This window comes from Stegodyphus dumicola, chromosome 8, assembly GCF_044657685.1.
Source record: "Stegodyphus dumicola isolate Sdum_Otavi_A_Nest chromosome 8, ASM4465768v1".
In the NCBI taxonomy this organism is placed as follows: Eukaryota; Metazoa; Arthropoda; class Arachnida; order Araneae; family Eresidae; genus Stegodyphus; species Stegodyphus dumicola.
The window spans coordinates 168715764-168733046 of record NC_140775.1 but is presented as its reverse complement, the minus strand read 5'-3'; the positions used below and the strand labels follow the sequence as shown (position 1 = coordinate 168733046).

The 17283-nt window shown below is 35.2% G+C and overlaps 1 protein-coding gene across 2 annotated transcripts in view; it reads right to left on the bottom strand.

Annotated features, from left to right (window-relative positions):
• Positions 1 to 16594, bottom strand: part of LOC146996031 (uncharacterized) — a 114561-nt gene extending 97967 nt beyond the window's left edge. The window contains exon 1 of one of the 2 annotated variants that reach the window (XM_085822722.1): positions 14033 to 16594. In XM_085822722.1, coding sequence (XP_085678848.1) covers positions 14323 to 15051 — 729 coding nt within the window. In that variant the 5' untranslated portion in view covers positions 15052 to 16594 and the 3' untranslated portion in view covers positions 14033 to 14322. The remainder of the gene's footprint in view (positions 1 to 14032) is intronic. The other variant, XM_085822723.1, reaches the window with a different exon arrangement.
• Between the last annotated feature and the right edge of the window lie 689 nt (positions 16595 to 17283).

The window sequence follows — 17283 nt, the reverse complement described above, 5'->3', positions numbered from 1 at the left end:
AACTTCAAAACATGCAGGGCAGCAATTGGAGACACAGAGGGGTAATATCGAGTATAGTTAATTATGGGGTTGCAATCTGGGCGGACAACATGACAGAAAGAAAGAAAAGGAAACTCTTCACCATTCAGAGACTTTTCCTCTTGAATATCTACAATGGCTATACAACGACAGCTAATTACTCTTTATGCATTCTTAGTGGGATATGTCCTCTGCATTTAATTGGGACAAAGGAACCTACAAACGTCAACGTGCTCCAGTTGAAAGAAGATGCTTTTACTTGAACGGCAGCACCATTTTTCAAAATACGAGTCTTCGGCCATTCCACTTGCTTACCATCATGCAAAGTATTTTAACTTAACAATCAACGCGAAAGCATCGTCGGCTTATGGTCAAGGCTGCCTAAGAGCATATACGGTCGGCTCTAAAATTTATGGGTAGAAGTAGGAATAGCCTTCATAATCTACTCAGCTTCACTATTCAATCAATCAATATAGCGAGGAAAAATTATCTTCAGAAATTTCGGTTTACCAGACCAAGCTTTCAGCAATACAATTTGCAGTGAAGAAAGACGTCTAAATTATTTCAGGACAAGGGTAATATTTTCAGATAGTTATACCCTGAAGGACAGAAACAATAAGAATCAACTTTTCAAGAAATTCAAAACATCCAAAGCGCCTACCCTGGAATCAAATTTCCGCACACTAAGTTGAAAACCCACATTGGGAACTACAGCAACAAGGCGGCTAACTTATTTGCAGAGAATGTTGCGACTAACATCAGCAGTGAGGTGATCAAAGTCCTGTGGTTGAATTCCTATATTAAATTTACGTAATTGCCCTCATCGATTCAAAGTAGCAACAAGAATAGGATTCTGCATCGCAAGGCAGAAAAGTTCAAGAATTCTACCTAAGAATCGACAAAGAGGCACTTCACTATCACCACGTTCTAAATCAGTATATCACACGACATGGCCCTTTTCACACCTACTTCCACGACAAAGGCATGTGCTCCACGGATATCTGAGTTTGTGGGGAAAGGGATTACCCTAAGTATTACATTTTAATGTGATCTGACAGAGGGTATTCACCCGAGAAAGCCATGCGATAATCTAAGTCCCTTTTAAAAACATGCAATAAAGAACTGCCATCTTAGGACGAAGATCCGAGACATTCTTCTAAATATCCAGAGACTCTAACTGCATATCTGTCATATCTAATGTGCTGCATCTCTATCATTTTATTAAAATGTGTTCATTTCGAATGCTTCAACTATTTCCCTTTCTTTCGGGAAATGCAATTGGGTACAAATTGTCTCCTATATTTTTGCCATAAAAGATAATTTGCGGCGATTCACCAACTCCATAATACGAAGCCGATGGGAGTACTTTCAACGACTTTACACCTTCCGCCTCAGAAAGTTCATTTGAACGAATATTTTGATTTCTGGACGCCACAGTTGCCCATGTTTCCAAGGAGCATCTTTTTTCTATATTTTTTGACTAGCTACGATGATCAACGTCGCTCAGCCCATACAGGTTCAGGTTGTAGTGCAGCCGGACACCCATTGTTTAACCTTTGGTAATGTGGGTTAACCATTGGTAATGTGGGTATTGTCCAACTGCACTATATTTATTTTTACATTATTATTTTTTTGAAGAATTTTGACACATTTACAATTTTTACGTACAGTTGCGATGTAATTATGACATATGGTGCCTTTCGTACTCGAATACATAATAGTAAATATAGAACATAATTCTAAATATAGAACATAATGGTAAATACAGAACACAAAGGTAAATATTTAATATATTAATGTTAAATGGATTTGCCCTTGTATTCTTACTTTTCCGGTATAGCTTCTCTCTCTAGAGTTTTTTTATATTACATTACACTGAACCGAATATTCATTAATGTACTTAGTGGCTGCAGTGTTTATCTTTTCAGCTAATTCTCTGACAGACTGGTTACATTTTTGAGATATGTTTGAAAATTTTTGCTGAATAACCTGAAAAGATTCAACTTCAGCAAATTTCTCTCTTAGTAATTTCCCTAAAATTTCAGATTCATTTTCCCTGGTTGCTTTTGGGTTATTGACCAAGAAATCTAGAGCTTTATCCCGACATTTAATTTTTAGAATAATCAGCTTTTTCTCATTGGGCCATTTTTCAAGTTCTGCTACACTATTTATCTGATCTAAGAAGAAGTTGACATTTTTCGAAATATTACCACTAAATGTGGGCAGAGCAGATGATAAGGAAGTAGTCATTATGGTAGTTGACTTAAATTTTGATTTTGGCATAGATGAACTATAGTGTTACTTATCTTTTATACATTACAACATTCAATTTCAAATACATTAAGATAAACATAAATTTTTTGACATAAATACTTAATGCTAAATTTTGTAACATACATAAATTTACTTATCAACATGCATAATTATGTCAATTATCACTGTAAGGATAACAAAGTTTTGATAATTTCTTAATCAATTATTATATGCTTCAACACATTTTACCACATGTATGAACTCAATCAGTGCAATAAGAATCGATCAAACATTTTTTTTTTAAATTTGTATTTAGATACTTAGTATCACACTATACTTATCAAATACACCACAATCCAATGTTACATTATTGAAATTTAGTTCTGGTTTAAATACGTATATTACATATATCTTAAAATGCATTTAAATATCATTCATTAATTTAAGTCACATACATGTGCAGCAAATAATAATAGATCACACACTTCATCTCAAGTTCACAACGTGAATTGAAAAAATTATGCTTCTTTAATTATTTAAAGTATTCAGATTCTTAAACTTATTATTTTTTTTTAATTTTGGAACGGCATCAAAATGTAAGAAAATATGAGGTGCGCAATAAGCTAATCTATTATTATTTGCAGGATGAAATGTGGGATCTGAAAGGAATATAAAATTTAAGTAACTTACCCCCAAAGGATGAAAATTCAAATAATGTAAATTAAGTAATATTTATTATATCTTGACATCATTAAATTTTGAATCAGTACCAGCATAAATTAAGTAAATATTCGCCAGACAGAAGAAGATCAGTCGTGATCGTATAGAGGCCGAAAGTCTCAGTCCTACCATTTTTAAATCCTAACCTTTCGTACAAGAAATGCGTAATATTCCAATCCAAGTAGATCTCCTTTCATCATCGTCTAGCAAAGTTCCGTGATAAAAAAATCAAATTTTATAACGATGGAAATTGAGTTGACTGCTTATTTCAATATATTTTTGGAGAAACACAAGGCGAATAATCATATCATCCGGAAAGTGGATCAGGTGCACATTAAGTCCTTTCGAGGATTTTTTAATTGTAGAACATCGTCAATTTACGGCAGTAGTTAGTCTCTTGATTATTTTAGTTGAATCTTCAGTACCAATTTCTTTACTAGGAGGAATATATTGCTCTGCATACAGCACAGAGGTAGCAGTCTAAAAAGGAACGAAAAAGAACAAAAATGGCGCACGCGTTATCCTGGGTGAAGACCGCCAGAAAACCGTCCTATACCTTCGGAGCCCAGCAGCAGAAGAAGGAGAAACCGGTTGTAACAGTCAGTTTCGCTCTGTCATTGAGCGGTCGCAGTGAACAGACTTGAAGTTGAATAAATGTGGATGCTTGCCTGCACAACTGAGAATCAAAAGTGTTTTGTCTGGATCCTCGATCAAGAGCAGTTAGCAATAGTATGCAGGAATGTTTGATATCCTGAGAAATGATATTAAGAGATGCGTAAATTACCAGCAATATTATTCGCAAATTACAATATTTTCAACAATTCATTCTGCAGACCATATTTCCCCAAACTGATGCTTTCTTAATTGATAAATTTTCTGTTTGTTTCAATACTAGCCCTAAATTAGATGTGATTAGATTTGTAATAATCGTGTAAGTTTTGGTTAAGTAGCTGCTCCAGCAGCTGTAACTCTGCATGTATAATGTTTTTTAATGTGAGCACTAGTCCATTTTTTTAAACTTTCACCACTATACTAAGGTCAGAAATGGAGGTCATTTCATTATGGAGGCACCTAATAAGAGGCCACCGTTACCTTCCAATGAGGGAACAGACAGTTTTCCTCCATGTCTTCTCCAGGATTAGAACCCGGGCCCTTCGATACCGCAATCGGCTCCTGTAACCACTATACTGTCTGGGCGACTGTATGTTTAAATTGAGTGATAGGATTGGAAACTAAGCTGTCTTTATTACTGAGCCATGTTAAAACAAACTATGAAAAAAATGTTAAATTGATAAAATGAAAAATGATCCGTGATATCTCCAGCACAACCTCTTACGGTTTAGCAAATCAGAAATGTCATCGATAATTTTTCCTCTTATTAATGAAATGAAGGAGTTGTAAGGCTGTCCTTCCGAGACGGTTAAATCAAAGTCGAGAAAATTCTTCTTGAAGGCAACATATTGACGTTCTTATTCTTTGACATTACTAAAGTCTTGAGTCATCATTAGCGGTCACGACACAGATTAGATTCAAAGATAGATTAGCAACAGTTCCGATAAGATTCTAGATATTCTGGTCGAAATCTTTTATGCAAACTTTCACCCACTTTCTGTAAATACAGATGTCTTTTATGCATATAGGAAACATCAATATTACCATAATTTGAAAAATCAGAAAGAAGATGGAGGTTTGTTTATTTTCAATTTGGTACTGCTAAAAAAGTTGAAACATAATGAAGAAAAAGAATTTTTTACATCTGCTTGACAATATTTTCAAATTATATGTAACTACAGTATTCGAAATTTCCTATTGAAAAGGAAAATATTACGTCATGAAAAAGTTGACAATTTAAAAGAAAATGAAAATTCTTTTTTTTAATAATTTTTGATGTTGTGTGGATAAATTCCCATATCTGCTCGCAATCAAAGATTGAGAGAACAATGCATATAGCATGGAATGAATAGCAGAAACAATTTACAACACACCTGTGTGAGACATTTGAATTTTTTACGATCTGACGATGGATGCTTTGGTTAGTTTCATATGAAAGATGTGTGCAGTAGATGGAATTCCTAAACATGACAGGATCTCGAAAATTCTGAAAGTTATATTAACCACACGTCACAAACAAGGATGGATATCAATGTATTTTATAGTTGTTCTCCCCCTTCCAAATAAGACCCAACACAACCCTTCTGTGATAACACAAATTCTTAAGATCATCTTCACCTTCAAATATATTATGAAAGGAGAATAAGTTATGAATTTTCTGATTCCTTCTAAAAAAATCAAGATCAATTACTTTGAGCATGTTAAAAAAATGAAATTTTTCTTTTTCTTTAACAGGAATTTGTTTCTAATTATGTTTCAGATACATACGAATTTTTTCTTCAAATTTTGCATTTCGTATATCGTTTGAATTTTTTCCGGAAATTTAATTTTTGCTGTCACAAGGTTGGCAGCTGTAACTGTAATATCATGCATGTTTTAAAAGGATTTTCATTAGTGCAAATTCGATTACTTAAAGCTGCGTCATTAGTCAAAATTCATTTTTGAAGAGTTTCTTTTTTGTTTATTATGTTTATTTAAGTTTTTTGCTTTACTTATAATAGAACAAAACTTATCCAATACCCATTACAATTTTAATATGAATGCTCATGAATCTTAAGCTCGAATTCACAAAGCCCAAAATAATAAGAATCTCTTTTATAAGCTTCTAAGTTTACACGTATTCATTGCATAGTCAAAAGTTTCTGATTGATTCCTAATAACCTATCGTGTTCAAATTTTGTTCGTGTATGATACTGCAACGTAGTGAAGTGACTATTTCAAAATATTTTTCAGACTTTTGAAATTTAATTTTAAAACTAGGTTTCGGATATATTCTGTTTAACGAACAAACTAAAAATCTCAGAAATTTATAGTTTTCACCATCAGATTGAGAAAACAAAAGTCTTTTCAATAAAATTTGTATCACATTTTTAGTGTCATTTCTGACCTTTTGGCAATTTTTCGAAAATGGCTCGATTTTCTTTCGACTGTATGACGTCTATAATATTGTTACGTTTTTTTTTCTTCCCTCACGTTCGTGAGGGGTTCGTAGATTTGGAGTGAATAACGACGACACTTGATGAAGTATCGAACCACACTTTATTTAGCCAATATTAATCAGGACAGCTCCAATAACACTTTTTACAGTCGTCGAAAATCTACTATAAACATGCTGGAACAATCAGCGACACAGCCTTCACACTGTCAGGCAATGACGGTGGAGATAGCTTCACTGCGAAGCATCAGAGTACAGCTTCCGACTCTGTTTGGTCGTTCTCGGAACTCCACGTACTCCCGAGACTTTCCACGCGATGCACTCGACGATATACAAGAGTATAACTCTCGGCTCAGCACAGTCTAAGACAAAACTCGACGATGCACTAAAAGACTCTCTCGATGCACTCGACGACCACCTAGACTTCGAGACACTCGCACAATGATTGATGAAGCACACTCTAACTGACTGCGGACCAGCAGGGTTTATATAGCTTTCGCTTGTGTTCGAGAACATTCTGGGCTAAACCGGTGAGAATTCGTTCCAGAAGGTTCTCCATCCGTCCATGGCATATTGCCAATTTTGCCGCCAAATATCACAAAATGGGTGATTTCTCGCCAAATGTGTCAACCCCACCTTCCCTTGTCATTTTATGGCAACACTAAAACTGCTTTGCGGGGAAGCTATCTTACCGCACCTGTACATTTCGTAACAATATTAATATAATTTCTATAACCATATAGTTTCGACATCTAAATATGTATCTGTTAGAAAGTTTGGAAATGACTTTAGATTATGAAACAAATTTTTCGCCCTCTTTTAAAGCAAGAATAAAGAACAGATATTTAATTCCCAGTTTTTTAACATTAAAAAAGTGTGATAGAATATGAAACAGAAGAGGGGATGGATGGCTTCTTCCTTTTGCAGGGTTATAATTTCATTACGTCACGCTGTTCTTGCCTCCGCCACTCTTTATTAATCTCAAAAACAACAGGCTTAATTAACGTTTACAATAATTTGCAATGAAATCTCCTGCTTCATTTTCAAGTGTCTTCGCAAGTTTATATATTTTATGTTCCTTTATGGGACTGTAAAATTCTTACTCCAGAGTGTATCTGACTTAAGTATTTGAAATTTTGAAACGTTATAAAGCAAACTCTTCACTCTCGTTTAAAATAAGAATAATAATAATAAAAAATATTGTTACGAATTTTGTACACAGTAGATAACTTTAGTGAAGTTATATATGAAATTGTTGCATTTTTCTGTAACATGAAAAACCGATAGAATTGATGCTTTGCCGGAAAAATAAGGATACAGGGGCAAGTCTATTTAACATTCAGTAAATGGCTCTCTCTCTCTCTAATTTGGAGAGGTATATGCAAGCTGGTAACTGTTTTGGTGACCAATTTTTGTTGTTAAATTTGGCGAGAAATTTCCAAAGCCGCCAAATTTGGCAACCATTTGGGTACATTTTGGTCCGGGCCCTTTATAACTGTTTTGAGTAATATAATTGAATAACTGCAATTACTCTATGTATGAAACTAACCGTATCCCACCTCATATGACTTCAAGTAACTTCAAGCAGCAGTACTAGAAATAACTTCGCGGCTGAAAAAAAAAAAAAAACTGTATAAGACCGACGAGAGCATCAATTCCTAAGTTGTTAGATGTTAGTTCAGCCTGAGTTTGGAGTACTGAGATATCTCTGGGTTAGTTTCGTTCTTTGAATGAGCTTTGCATTGCGTTGTGTTTAACGGTTTTAGTACTTTGAAGTGTAACAACTGATTATAGTGATTCTGTGCAGAGCTGTACGACTATCTTTGTGAAAAGTTCCAGAACTGTGAAGTGCTTTCATTGATAAAAAGAATTTTATCAACTTATCATTGAACCTGTGTGCATTCAATTCATTAAGAACCTGTATACACGCAATAATATCAGTGAATGAATTTTCTGATTTTTTTTTTTTTTAACTGGCCGCGCTTTTATAAGCTTTCATTTAAGTAGCTTGTGATTTTTACTGTGTTTAAACTTTCCTATGTAATTTTAGACAAAAGTTGATAAGCAATCGAGTTCCCATTTTGTACATACGCTCAATGTGGAGGACCAAAATGTGATGTTGACTCTGATTTACATTTTTTAAAAATTTAAAGTAGAAACGTCTTCTGGCATGCATCTTCGTTTAATGAACAAAATAAAATTCTCAGAATTTTACTCAATAGTTAATTGAGATGCAGCGGAAGCTTGACTTTAACGTGGATAGAGCGGAAAAATATTTTATTATTCGTAACATAAAACTTCAGATGAATTTTATAAATAGAGATATGCAACTCTTTGTTCCTGTTAAATTATATGATAAACTAATTTTCTCCTCTTAATTCGTTAAGGACTTTATGAATTTTAAATCATAGCTTATAATTTTTTACATATTTTTATCTACAATGTATGGAAGATTTTTATGTATTTCTTTTATCATCAAATGCCATTTTCAGTGCGACTCTACATGATTATGAGTCACACCCATTTTTTGGGGGGGGCAACGAAGAAAATACTGATTGATTGCTTATTTGGGCGAGTCTTGGACGCGCCAATTAGTGTGAAATAAAAAAGAACGAGGCTGTCCAATAAATCGTTGTACTTACAGAATCAATTCCCCGTGACATGATTACCTTCAGAATAGTTCCCTTCAGCATTCACACACTTCGGCGTTCGGTGCTGCCATTGCTGGTAACAGTTCTGGAACGAGGGATTTAAAAGGCCCTTCAGGAGATTCTTCGTTTTTGCCCGAAGCACTTCAGCTGAGGTAAAATGGGTTCTCTTTAAAAAAAATTAACTTTATGAAATAAATAAAATCGCATGGAGCCAAACCATTTGAGTAAGGAGGAAGCTCTGTCACAATAATGTTTTTGCTGGTCAGGAACTGCTTGACAGATAGGGCCGTGTGAGCAGGTGCATTGTCCTCGTGCAATATCCATCACTCCACAACTGTGGCCCTTTTTCCCCCAATTTTTTCTTTTTAGTACGTCAATATAGTAGTATTGATTAATAGTCTGATCACTGAGAACCCATTCGATCATGATGAACATGCTGGGCGCGTGAACGTGCATCTTCCACACTGTTCCTTCCTCCTAAAAACCGCTTTTGCCATTCCCACACACGTGCATGAGACAGTTTCATCACTATAAGCTTCGACTAACATTTGAAATGTTTCCTCCGTGGCTGATTTCTTAAATTTACATTAAACATTTTCCCGGCAGAATGCAGTTGCACATGTTCACTCAATGACGCAGTACTCCCCACTGGCATGGTTGGTTATGTTGAAACTGGCCGCATGGAGAGAAAAGATGTGTGGCAACAAGTCACCAAAACAGTTGTTGCCAGCTTGACTCTGCTTTCAAGCTACACATTTAGTCTCGTTTTCTCCGTGTCACACCTCGTATTTCATGCTAGTGCTATATTCGAAAAGTGCGAAAGTGCTATATTCCATTAGTATTAGAAAAATATGTATTAGATACAGATAAGGATTTAAGTTATTTTATTATTATTATTATTATTATTATTATTATTATTTTTTGAAATAGCCCAACGCTCGTGGTTGCGTAGTATGCAGTAATCCAAATATTAAGATTTGATTTTGGTGTGCTTTAATAGCCCACAACTGGATAAAAGATAAACCTTGACTTACCCATGTAATACTGCCAAAAAGAAAAATATAATATCTACATCTGAGTCATACATTTTTTCAGAACATGGTTGCGTGGAACATGGAAAGGTTGCAATGGAAATTTAGATACATATTCAATCACAAAGAAATTCACATGAACACCAATTACATAACGACACTCGCGAATTCTTCGTTGAAGAACAGTAAACAGTAGAAAGTTTATTTTTTTAATCTAATGGCGGGCACGTGCCTATTCGACACTGGCCACTCCTAAGTGGCAGCCGCTTTAGTTTGGAGGCACCTAACAGAGGACCAGTATTGCCTCCTATGAAGGGACGTACATGACTTTTCTGGGATTCGAACCTCCGGTATCAACCACTATATTGTCTAGACGTCTAAACAGTACAAGTAAATCATGAAAAGAGTCATTAGTTAATTTTAGCCATAAGGTTTATGAAATTTCACAGGATTTGGCAGGAATGAAAAATGTCTAGCAATTTTTTACCGAAATATGCACTGCTTGGTCAACTTCGTGACTCGAAGCAAAAATGGCATAAGCCTCTGAATTCAGTTCTGAATTTACGAACTGTTCTTCATCTAGCAGGGCGTTCGACGACAAAAAATAACCTCTTGATGGACAAATATGAAAGACGCTCACAGGAAAGATATTACAAGATAACACTTAAGGATTATGTTAATTTTATTAACAGTTAAATTTTGAGATAAACTCCTTTCCTATCAAATTCTTAACTTCAACTTACTACTTCCGGCCAGAACGTAGTTTTAGAATCACGTCTGAATACATAATGAGGAAGAGCGGAGTTTAACCGCGAAGTTCTACTTGCTGAGTGAGAGAGAATCAGAAACTCTGATTCGTGCGCGTCCGCCTTGTTGGCTACTCTCTCTCAAAGCTGTTATTACACTCGGCCGTACTCAGGCCTTTGATAACTTCGCAGTCAATTAGCGTTAAGGGGCCAACTCGGTTGGAATCTTGATAGCTTCGGCTATATCTCTTTAGTTTAGATTAGTTTTAGTTTATTTCTTAGCCTTTTAAGTTCAAGCCCAAGCGTCGGCTTTTATTGTACACTCCAAGACGAAGTTCTGTTAAATCTTATTTGAATAATAAAGGGTTATTTACCCTTCCATCTTGTTGTTTCTTGTCACACGAACTTGAGCGATTATTCGCTTAGCAGTTCTTAAGATTCTTCACGTTTAATTATAAATCAGCATTTAGAAAGTGAGAAACCCTACAGCCCAAAGAAGCGCGAACACTTGCTAATGAAAATTGTCGCCGTGAAAAACAGGTCGCCAGACATGTCTTGCAGTCAGCATACACGCTAGCTTCTCAGAGGGTAAACGTTTAAAGAGTCCAAGGGTAAGACGGCAGCAAGTCCTAAAACCAGACTATTTATAGTCAACGTGCGATGCCGCAATTCCAAATGCAAACTGGAACTTGGAATGAAAAATGCGAGGGCTTCCCTTCACAATAAGCAGTTATCGAACGCTTTCTTTCTGACTTGATCTTCGAAGACAGAAACTATGTTTCACTTTTGATATCTTCTCTTCATCCTCAATTTACTGACTTAAAAAAATCATAGCAATCAATTTATTCTACGCTTCGATTAGTTCTATTTAAACCTATGTTTCGCTCCCTCACCCTAATACTTTTCTGAGGCAGGATTAAATAAGGATATAGCATAAAAGCATATTTAAGGGGTCTCCAGTATCTCAAGTCTCACTTTATGTCTATGTCGTACTGTTTGGCTCTGTATCATTTAAATTCAATAAATTACTCAAAATTAAGCTTGAACTGTCTGAAGACAGTTTTAAGTTAAAGCGGAGGAAGAGAGGAATGGACTCAGGATACCTCTCATACATAAACTTTCAACTGTGGCTTGAGAAAATACTGCATTTCATCCTCGCGTGGAATATCTGAATCGTTATAAATTTATTAAAATTGACTATAGAACCTGAACCACTGCTTGATTCAGTTTCAGTAAGTTTAAAGTTTAGATTTTGCACCTATGTCATGGAAAATACTGTTTTTACCCAAATAAGTACTATTTTCCATTTTGAGCTTTACTTCGATTTTGCATATACCTTTCAATTACATATATCACGCCCATCGCACTTTCTATCAAATTCATCTTAAGAAGAGTTAGAATTATCAAATAAAAATTATAAAATATTTTTTCTTACTAAATCAAGCTCCCGATACATTTATTCGTATTGCGTCATAAGAATTTCAGTTTTTTTTCTGGATCATATATTTCCTCTTCTAAATAATCTTCTATTTTGATATTCTTATCATTCGCAATGAATCTGATTTCAGCACTACTGTTTACCGTAAATCCTTTTCTGTTTGTTTACAGTCCCATGCTAAGTCATGTAACCCGGCTAAGCGAAAAATGGAATCTGTTTACTATTACGTATTCCGCGTCCCCTGTCTTCAGAACCTTTGCTAGCTGATGAACTTAATTATTTAATATTAGTTGCCATTGACCGAGGATTTTTTAATGCCATTATAGGCTAGTGCCCTCCATTGAAAAAAAAAGATGATTATAAACCGTGGTCATTGATAAAGCCTTTAAAAGATTTTCCGCTTATCATCAAAACGACATTCCGCTATTAAAAATAATATTAATAATTTTGTTGTGCTTCCATTTTGTCTTTCTGTCAGTCGTAAAATTGCACGGATTCTCCAGAAGTTCAATTGTTAAGTCATTTTTCTCCTATCAATAAAATCCATTGTTACATCCAAATATTGGTCCGGCGAATTCTAAATGGACTGTAACTCTTAATTAAACTAATTAACAAACTGCTCTGTAACATATCTTTATTATACTAATTTTTGAGAGACGCTCAGGCTCCCACAATCACTCTCTGCTTCGCCATTGAAGCCAACTCGTAAGTAATTAACATTCTTTTTGTAAACAGTAACGATGGCAGCGCCATCTGGCTTCAGAGGGACTTAACACTCCCCGGATTGAGATTACAAAATTTCAAGAAATTATACAATCATTCTTAAAACAAAATCATTATACTTATAAACAATATAATACTATTACTATAACTACAGCTATTACAATACTATAACAATACAATACATATGCAATAATATCAGTTCAGTTTTCTATCGGAAGCACAGCGATCTTTGTTATCACTCTTAATTCTCCTGATTTTGTTTTGATTTTAACCGTTCTTATTTTATGTTCAGATCCATGATAGACTTTAATAACCCGACCTAATATCCATTTGCAAATTGGCAGATAATCCTCCTTGACGAGTACCATTGTACTAACAGAAATATTGTCCTTCTCTATCATCCACTTGTTTCTCTGCTGCAGAGTTCCTAAACAGTCATTTGACCATTTCTTCCAAATAATTTGAACTATTTTCGTTGTTCTCTGCCACCGGCTTAACCGATTTTCATTTACGTCTATTATCATTGGCTCCGGAATCATCTGTATTGATCTCCCTATTAAGAAATGACCTGGGGTCAAGACGTCATAACAATCAAAATCATTGGAAATAGGTGTAAGCGGTCTCGAATTTAGTATTCCTTCTACCTGCACAATTATAGTTTCAAACTCCTCATATGTAAAACGTCGGCTTCCCATAGCCCTCCAAAATGAGGGAACTTGGGAGGTATAAAATTCCAGTCTATTCTTTCGGACGTGAAATATGAGGCCAAAGTTTATCAGGAAAATTAATTACATTGTAAAATTTCTTCAACAGAGTATTTGCTCCTACAAAATTAGGGGCATTATCAGTGAATATTTTCGCACATTTGCCACGTCTGGCCATGAAACGCTTAAGAGTGGCAATTAAAGCACTAGAAGTTAAATCAAACAAAGGCTCAAGATGAATAGCTCGTGTCACAAAACATATACATACACAAATGCAAATTTTATTTAGCACGCCCTTTCTCTGATGCTTGTAACTCTCATAAAAGGGACCGCATAGATCCAAACCTGAAACACTAAATGGGGGTGATCTATTAACTCTCTCGTATGGTAAATTGCCCATAATCTGTGAAGACAAAATCGGTTTGTATTTAAAGCATGTCACACAAAGATGTACTGTTTTTCGCGCCAAATCTCTACCCCCTAATGGCCAAAATTTTAAACGTACTGCATTCAATAATCCTTGGGGACCATTATGTAATAATCTTCTCTGCACACTAGAAAAATAAATCTTACTTAGCTTAGAATATTTTGGTAGGATTGCAGGATATTTCTGAGAAAATGGTAAAGAAGCCTTTTCAAGACGGCCACCAACACGAATTATTCCTTTACGATCAACAAAGGGATGTAAATTTTTTAATTTACCTGTTATGTCTTTTTTACAAAATAGAACCCTCTGCTCCTGTTTAATGAGAGTTTCCTCAGCTATTCTTACCTCATCTAGTTGAAGAGGGCCTACCTTTCTTGATCCACCTTTCCTGCAATAACAAATAAACCTAAAAATATAAGAAAGAACATTATTCATTCTATAATAATTGTTACTAATATTCAAGAGTTCGTCTAAAACGTTACAGTTCATGTCAATCAACATAGTTCTCTCAGAAATGTCATTAATGTCACTAGAACTTTTGCTTTCTTGTACAAAGGATTCCCTTTCACTGTTTCAGTGTTAGGTTCTCAACCTCTGGAACTATTGGTTGTAAGCACTTGTAGGGAAGATGCGGCTCTGTAAAAAATTCTGCACACGTCCACCACTTAGAATTGTTCACTAGAGAAGAGGCACTAACTCCACGCGTTAGAAGATCGGCTGGATTGTCCTTGGTTGAACAATAAAACCACGAATCTGGATTAGTCAACTTCTGAATCTCGTCAACGCGATTTTGAACGAAAGACTTCCATCTTCTGCTTGATCCTTTGATCCAATACAGTGTGAATTTAGAATCACTCCAAAAAAAGATATCAGATGAACCTTTACGATCTAGAGCTTTTTTAACTTCCGTTCCCAATCTTGCAGCAATCAGTGCACCCAGCAATTCAAGTCGAGGCAAGGAAACTTTTTTGACAGGTGAAACTCTGCTCTTGGAAGCCAGCAAATTCACAGAAAATTTTCCTCGATTCTGTACTTTTACGTAAACGGCTGCACCATACAGCTTTTGAATTGAGTCAGAAAAAACATGGATATCTATATTTTCATCACATGAATCCAAAACAAATCTTGGAACACTAATGTTACTAAGTTCTGAAAGCTCGCTACACCACTGAGACCACTCGTCGTTCAAATCAGAAGGAAGCTCTTCATCCCATGGTAATTTACGTAACCATAGCTTTTGTAGTAAAAGTTGTATTCTAACAAGTGAATGGTGTGATGAGTCCAAGAGGATCATATATTTTTCCAGCCGTTTGGAGGATGAAGCGTTTGGTACTTTTCTTTCTCCTCGAAATTTCCGTCAAACAAGAAGTCTCTATACTCAAACTATCTTCCTGAATGTTCCATTGAATTCCTAATACCTTCAGTATCCTTTCATGTGAGCTTAGGTGATGAATGTCGAAGTTTTCTTCTTCCCATTTTTTAGCTAAACGATAATCATTCGTCACCCATTTGCGTAGATTCGTCCCAGCTCCTCGTATAATTTCCTTTGCTTCCCTTGAAGTTTTTAAGGCTTCTGATACATCATCTGCTCCTGTAACAAGATCATCAACATACATACATGTATCAAGAATTTGAAAGGTATCGGGATACACATTTCTGTACTTTTGGATATGCAACTTTATAGTTGCCGCTAACAAAAAAGACTGGAATTAACACCAAAGAGCACACGCTTAAATCTATACACCTCTAGCTGATCCTCGGTATTCTGCAAAGGTGTATCAATATTCTTAACAAATAAAAATCTAACTGCATCTCGATCTTTCTCAGCTAACACGATCTGTAAAGATGCCTTTTCGATATCTCCTAAGATTGCAACTCTATTAAGTCTAAAATATATCAGCAAGTGAAATATATTTTGATTCAGATTAATACCTGGCCACAAACAATCATTTAGGGACAAACTACCTATTTCATGTGAGCTCAAATCAAATACAATACGCATTTTTGTCGTAATGCTTTCTTCTCTATAAACTGCCTGATGCGGCATATAAAAACCTGGCTTGTTTACTGATTTCGTAGAAACTAGTACTCTTTCTATTATCCCTTGATTTATGTACTCTTCTAAAGTTTCTCTATATTTTAAGTATAATGCATTATCATGCTGCATTTTCCTCTTCAGGATCTTTATTCTTTTTTCTACGACACCAAAATTGTCGCCTAGATGTTCCCAACTTTTCTTCCAAGGCAGGCTAACAATATACCGACCATCTATGAAACTAACAGTTTTGTTGAATATCTCTAATGCTTTATCTTCATCGTAAGAATTGGGATCATCTCTAATACCAATTGATTCCAAATCAAAAAACTTCTTCAACTGTGCTTCGACATTGTCATAAATTAACCCACAATGCATTAATTGTTTCTCATGTGGTAAATCTTCAATGCTACCGCCTACCAAATACCCAATTGCTGAGATTTGTAACACTAAATTTGTATTTGGTACATAAATTTGCCCGGATCTTATCAAAATGGAAAAATATTTCAGACCCTAGAGGTAACTGAATTTTACCCGGTTTGTGAAAGTCTGGATCAGCTAACGTAACTCCTTGTGGAATTTCAATATCACAGACATCAATTTGTCTAGAAGGCATCAAATGACTAATTTTCGGAATTACGAAAAAATCTAGTTTACGACTGTATGTGTTTCTTCTATTTAAAATAACCGCACTAATTTTTGATTTAAATAATAACATCCTACTGATACGTTTACATTTTCTCTTTGCAAATGAAGCTTTTCAGCTAATTCCGATGAACAAAGATGAATCATACTTCCACTGTCAAGCAAAGTTCTGGCTGGAAATATTTCTCCTCCATTTCCCTTAATATAAACAATCGCTGTCGATAGTAGGACTTTATTGACTGCATTAAAATTTTTATTTACATTAGCTGTCATAAAACACTCGCTATCCTTATTTATAAATGGCTTTGCGTGACAGTTCAGTTTCGCTACTTCCGTAGACATACTGGCGTCGTACTTTTGATACGACGGAGACGCGATTTCGCAACTGTCTCTGTTTTGGGAAATCGAAACTTTTTCTCTCTCATAACACAACAACGAATTGTGCTTTTTTCTGCATAGCCTACAAAAGTAATTTGAAGGGCAATATCTCACTCCATGATTTCCAAAACAGCAGAAACATAAGTTGTGCTTTTTAACATACTCGACTCTATCCTTTAAGCTGGATTTTTTAAATTTAGGGCATTTAAATAATTTATGTTCCACATTACACAGTTTACAAATTCTAGCACGTTTCTCAGTCACACATGAAACCATTGAAGAAACCTTTAGTTGACTTACTGAAACTTTTGATTTAGACATTACTGGAATTCTAGAAGCGTTTAATGTCCTCGCGTGATCCTTTAGAAATTCTAATAACTCTGTAATGTTCGGTATTTTTTCTTTCTTTAAGTTCCTTTCCCACCATAACTTAGTATTCTGATCAAGTTTCTGGCTAAGAATAAAAGC